This window comes from Cebidichthys violaceus, unplaced genomic scaffold (genome assembly GCF_023349555.1).
Source record: "Cebidichthys violaceus isolate CVI_PGR_0920_01 unplaced genomic scaffold, fCebVio1.0.p SCAF_5, whole genome shotgun sequence".
NCBI classification, from domain to species: Eukaryota; Metazoa; Chordata; class Actinopteri; order Perciformes; family Stichaeidae; genus Cebidichthys; species Cebidichthys violaceus.
Genome location: NW_027176705.1, coordinates 18,562,010 through 18,568,009, shown reverse-complemented (window position 1 = coordinate 18,568,009; position 6,000 = coordinate 18,562,010). Strand labels below are relative to the sequence as shown.

Below are 6,000 nucleotides of genomic sequence, written 5' to 3'. Positions count from 1 at the left end.
CAGCTACCCCTGATGGATACTGATGGCACAGGCGAATGCAATTAACATCCCATGTACTACTACTTCTTTTAACCATGCCCCTGATCTCTCCATAACCCTAACCAAGTAGTTTTTGTTACCTTTTGACAGATCCATCAACGTATCCTCATACGGTTCGTATGATATCTTACTAATGTTGCTTCTCATTTTGCGTGCGTTTTCTTAAGAATGCAAGCAACAAATGCCTGTTTCTGATCATCGTGTTTCTTCTTCTTCTACTGATATATTCTGTTTCGGCATAATGGTGTTTATAACAGATACAAAGGCCTTGGTTCCACTTGTCCTTTGAATGCGACTTTTGTGATCTGATGTACCAAATCGGAACTCAGCTGTGTCCACATATTAGGTGTCTCATGATGAATGGTAACTGGACTTGCATTTGTATAGTCTTTTTAGTCTACATGTCATTGACCCCTTCACATTCATACACTGATGGCACAGCCTTTGAGATGAATATGGGATTAAGTGTCTTGCCCAAGGACACATCGACATGGACTAGAGGAGGGGGAACCCAAATTGGCACAATCGAGACAATTTATCAAAAGTAGTTCTCCGTCACCCCCCCCCCCGCCTCACACACACACACACACACACACACACACACACACACACACACACACACACACACACACACACACACACACACACACTCACACAATTTCACACAAATTGAAAGGACAAGTGTAACCATGGCCATAGATATTGTACCGAAGCATCTTTTTTGACAATTCTGCAAAACCTGGGTCATGTTCAATGTCTATGAATGTGTTCATGTCTTGAAGTGCTATTTTGTTTAAGATACTGAGCTTGGGGAAGGTTAAGGAAACCATGTGGAAAAACTCATGTTTCAAGTCAACAATTTACTTTTTGGATTTTGAACCAAAGCCAGGACCTTAAAAAAAACAAAAACTTAATAGACTAGATTAATAGAATAGAATTATCCTTATTTTCACGATACTCGCAAGACATCTGTCATGTGATTTAAAGTAAAACAAACAACTACGAGACTTTAGAAAGGCTCCATCTTATTAAGCCATGTAACCCATCATGCTGGGATGGCTGTGGCTCAGAGGTAGAGCAGGTTGTCTTTCAATCAGAAGAATGGCGCTTCGATACCCGTGCGTGTCCTTGGTAAGACACTTAACCCTAAATTTGAGTGGTCGGAACACTAGAGAGGCACTATACAAGTACAAGTAGGTCTATTACCATGTTGGGTGAACAAGCTACACGGCGCAGTGATGAAAGTGATGACATGATATTTGCTGAGCAAACAAAAATACTATTAAAACTTTTTAACAATGTGTGTGTACAGTCAGGCATTTATTTCATATGCAAATGACAACCACCCGGAAAATATCTAGAGCAGGAACTGCCTTTCACACTCTCTCTCTCTCTCTCTCTCTCTCTCTCTCTCTCTCTCTCTCTCTCTCGCTATCTTTTCTCCCTCCCTCCCTCTCTCTCTCTCTCTCTCTCTCTCTCTCTCTCTCTCTCTCTCTCTCTCTCTCTCTCTTTTACTGGTTATAAAGGGATTTGTCCTCCAGGTGAGCACTATCATAGTGGGTCAGTCCTCAGAACCAAACATGGGGACCACAGGACTTCAATCCATGTTATGGATCACCTACCTGACCCTGCTGGTTGGCTCACTCAAACTCACTGAGACTGGTGAGTGATGACTTGAAGAATGCTTACAGCTTCACACTTATTGGATACAGTATGATTGGTTGGTGTTAGCAGACATTCAGATAGGTGTAAGAGGAAGGAAAGAAAACATGTTTAATTTATTTGAATTGAGATATTTTACATCTTGTTTTGATAACTTCTACATTTCCTTTATATTTGTCTGCAAATTATAATAGGAAACTCCAAAGATTCTTTCTTATAACAATAATAATAATATAATACTAATTGTTATTATAAGCCAATAGTGCATTTCATTAAATTGTTTATGGCGTCTTTGTTTGATTATGTCACTCACAGTAGCATTAAGACTTTTTCGACTACAGTGGCCTAAGTGAGGCACTGACTCGGCGGTGTGAATAGCATTAATTTAACAATTTGTCTCCATGATTAATATTGACTTTCATTACTACAGTATCTCACCGTTTATTTTTCCTTAAATTTAAATTTAAATGTTAAATAGACCAAAATATTGTATTGACACAATTCGGTTAGGGTACTAGCTGCCTCTTCCAACACACCCCAATATATATTTATTAATCACAACCATCCTAGACGAAAATCAAATATACAGTCGCAGTATAAAGTGCCAACAAAAGTATTATTAAAATAATGTCTAACGGTTCAAACCAAGGTACTCCTCTGACCGGGCAGATGGCTTATCAAGGATAATGGGTCGGCCAATCCGATTTCAGGGGTGTCCTGGACATGCCCCTGTTGTAGTGTCAGAACAAGCTGATACAGAACATCTGATAGATGCAGTGGGAATCCTTTCTAAATTAAAAATGTATTATTTCTTCTCTTTACTACAGTAACCATCATTCCTTCTCAACAGACACTAAGCCTGAGTTCAGGAAACTGTGCAAATTCCCAAATTAGATTTTTGCTCAACTCTTCATGTCAGTTAAAAAGATGTTTTAATATGTTCATATTTTTGTTGCAGCTGATGCGAATCACATCGGCCAAGTGTGCACGACATGGGGTCGAAATCACTGGAAGACCTTTGATGGCTATTTCTTCCAGCTGGCCTCCAGTTGTAACCATGTCTTGGCCTACCAGTGTCAAAATATCCATGAAGATTTCAACATCCAGATGAGGCGCAAGACAGTCAACAACGTCACCACAATCAGCCGAATCATGATGGTGTTTGAGGGTACAATGATGGAGCTCTCCAAGAGCTCAGTGATCGTCGATGACAAGCCGTAAGTTCAGTCCAGTTCAGTCATGCATCCCTGAGACTCTGTTTTAGATGTTGGGAATTTTTCTCTAATCAGATATTTACATTCAGTACTAATGAGTAGTATTAATGAGTTGAAAGATGTCTTTGAAAAAAGCTAATAAGTGGACCGTGAGTTCAGATTCTTCCACCTGTTTACAACCAATTATCTCTTCATTGTCTTTAAAGGCTTTCCACTGTGTTTTAGAGTCTTGGATCTTATCCCAAGCAGAAAAAGATCAAAGATAAAGTTCCTTTGGCTGTAGTCATAGTGACTTTAGTAAAGCTGTATCTACGCGTTGGTCATATTATGACCAACTCGTAGATACAGCTTTACTAAAAGTCACTATGTATAGATTTTTTTTTATCATTCAAATAATTCTGGTGACATAGGGTTTTTCTTGTAAATGATATCTAAATTATCCCAATCCCACATAAAACGCACCAGTTACTTTTTTAAAGTCTTGAATTAATATTATCCATCGTTGGATAGCAATCACTGTGTAAAACATCGGCACATATTGTCTGTCCAGGTGCTGAGCCAAAAAGATGAATAGATACTGTTTTTCTTTCTTAAATTAGAAAGAGTACAATGTTCTGAAAAAAACTGATTTCATAACGAAAAATAGATCTACGTATTAGTGTTTCTATGTGATGCTGATATTTAATCATTTGTAATCAGTGATCAATAATCAATACAAATATATCAATAAACTATGAGTTACAATAGGCTGTGGCATACGACAATATTATAGTTATTACAGGAATTATTACAGTTTTATCTCTCTTTGAAGTCATTAAGCTGTCAGTGTTGTATTTCAATGTATAACTCATTGTATCAATATGCTTCTTTACATCAAGAGTAGGACCACTGACTTCTTAAATTCCTTCAAATGAGCCTTATGACTCTCTTTGACTTTCACATACATACAGTTATTACTTTGTCTCATTAGAATATGACTTCCTTTCTGTGTTATGTTCAAACTAACTCTCTGTGTTTTCTCCAGGGTGTCTCTGCCACATGTCAAATTCGGGGTGACTGTCATCAGAACCACATCCGGTATCACTGTTGAAGCTAAGCAGGGAATTAAAGTGATGTGGAACATGGATGACTCCCTGGATGTATGTAGCACACCCTCTGATATGTACACACGTCTGTCCTGTTTGTGCTCAGGTGTATGGTCATGGAGTGTGAAACACACTGACAAAAGGACACATTGTGAGCCTGCCTCAAACAACTCAGCAGGATCTGACTCCACCTGTTTCTGAACATGCTTGTTATGTATATATATATACATAACATGCAGACAAACACACACTTTGTCCTAAACCATTTTAATTGTTTAAAGGATTTAGTTTCCTCAAGAATTATGACAATTTATGTCAAAGAAGCCGGGACTTCCAGGGTTTAAAGAAAGGTTTCTACAAATCATTTTATGAATGCCAATGGGACTCGCCGTTAAAATCAGTTCTTCTTCCGAGTTCAAACCTCGTAGAAAAACTGCACTAAAACAAAATAACCTTCATGGCTCAGGTATTTGGGAGAAGCCTCACCTCAAAGTTTGGTTAAGGTATGACTGCATATCAGCAGTGAATCACTGGGAGAGTTTGTTTCCTGGAGCGATATGCAAACTATAAAACTAAGCAAAGCCTGAAAACCACAATGTAGATGTAGCTTCTTTAAGTAAACCTAAAGTCATGTACCAGCTGGAAAAGCACAGCTTTACTGATAACAATCCAAACCAAACATGGCAGTCCATTGCAGAACTCACATGGCACATGAGTGTGACCTACTTAAATTCCAAAATGGATTACATAGAAATAATGAAATCCATTGAATTTTCATTAATAACATGTTGCCATTTTAACAACCTGATTTGAATGATAAACGGTTCACTAATTAACCAATAACTACTGTTTGTTTGGGGTGTGTTCACAGATTGAAATAGATAATAAATACCAGAACCTGACATGTGGACTCTGTGGGAACTTTGACGGCATAACCAATGATTTCATGAAAGACGGTAAGGTCCTTTTTCAGTGTACTCCTTAAGATCCCTTTCAGTTTGTATTCCTTAATATTAGCCATGCAGCATCTGATGGAAGTGGCCAAAAAAACCATCCTGTGTCTCTTTCGATATTTTGTTTTACACTGATCCATAGAATGAATACTTTGATATTAATGGTAATTCATTTCTTAACATCATTTCTTAATTTATTTGTAAATCACAGACATTGCATGCATTAGGGTCATAGAGACACTTTTGTGTCTAACTTCTGTGTACATGTTTGTTTAACTGAAAAAACTGTCTGCATTAACTAACTACACATTTCAAACATATTCCCTTTTTGACTTGAAATTGTTGTCCCAAAAAGGGGAACAAACTGCATTACATGTTTTTACTGAATAATCACAATGAGCATTGTTGTGTGATTGACTGCACTGTAGGAGCTGAGCTGTCTGTTGAAGACTATGCTGACACCTTCAAGGTGAATGATCCAACGGAGAGTTGTGAGGAGCCTGAGTTTAAGCCAGCCCTGAGCTGTGGCAATAAGGTAACTATCTATACGTATAATACTCCAAACATTAACATCTCATGAAGTGACACATGTGAAGGACGAGATGCCTCACACTTTCTTATCTTTGCCAAGGTTGAAAAGAACCACCAAGAAGTAAAACATACCATTTTATATCTAAAGCCTTCAATTCTGGTTGTTAAAAGTTTACATTTCAATTTTCCACAAAGACCTGTTACCTCTGGAGGACATTTCAACTGTGATGACATTTCCTGTCCTTATTTTATCGGATAGTTCAAGAGCTGTAGGCTAATCAGTTATTACACTTTTACCAAGGTAGGTCACAACAACACGTAATCAACAATCAAATACAGCAACTCATCTAGATTTTACTACATATTTAGCTATTTTTGAATGATGAAAGGGAGATGTGTTTCACTATGAATCTAAACCCCTGAAATCATTTAAACACCATAATACTAATAGTAAGTCTGCTCCATAAACAGGGTGTGTGAACCAAGACATGTTTGTATTTTTAAAATCTTTCAAAA

The 6,000-nt window shown here is 37.7% G+C and overlaps 1 protein-coding gene across 1 annotated transcript in view; it reads left to right on the top strand.

The window, feature by feature from the left end:
• Positions 1-1,614: 1,614 nt before the first annotated feature.
• The window catches only part of LOC137887740 (mucin-2-like), a 45,691-nt gene continuing 41,305 nt past the window's right edge, over positions 1,615-6,000 (top strand). The window contains exons 1-5 of the mRNA XM_068730923.1: positions 1,615-1,701; positions 2,660-2,918; positions 3,940-4,054; positions 4,872-4,956; positions 5,382-5,488. Of these exons, the coding sequence (XP_068587024.1) occupies positions 1,620-1,701; positions 2,660-2,918; positions 3,940-4,054; positions 4,872-4,956; positions 5,382-5,488 (648 nt within the window). The 5' untranslated portion in view covers positions 1,615-1,619. The remainder of the gene's footprint in view (positions 1,702-2,659; positions 2,919-3,939; positions 4,055-4,871; positions 4,957-5,381; positions 5,489-6,000) is intronic.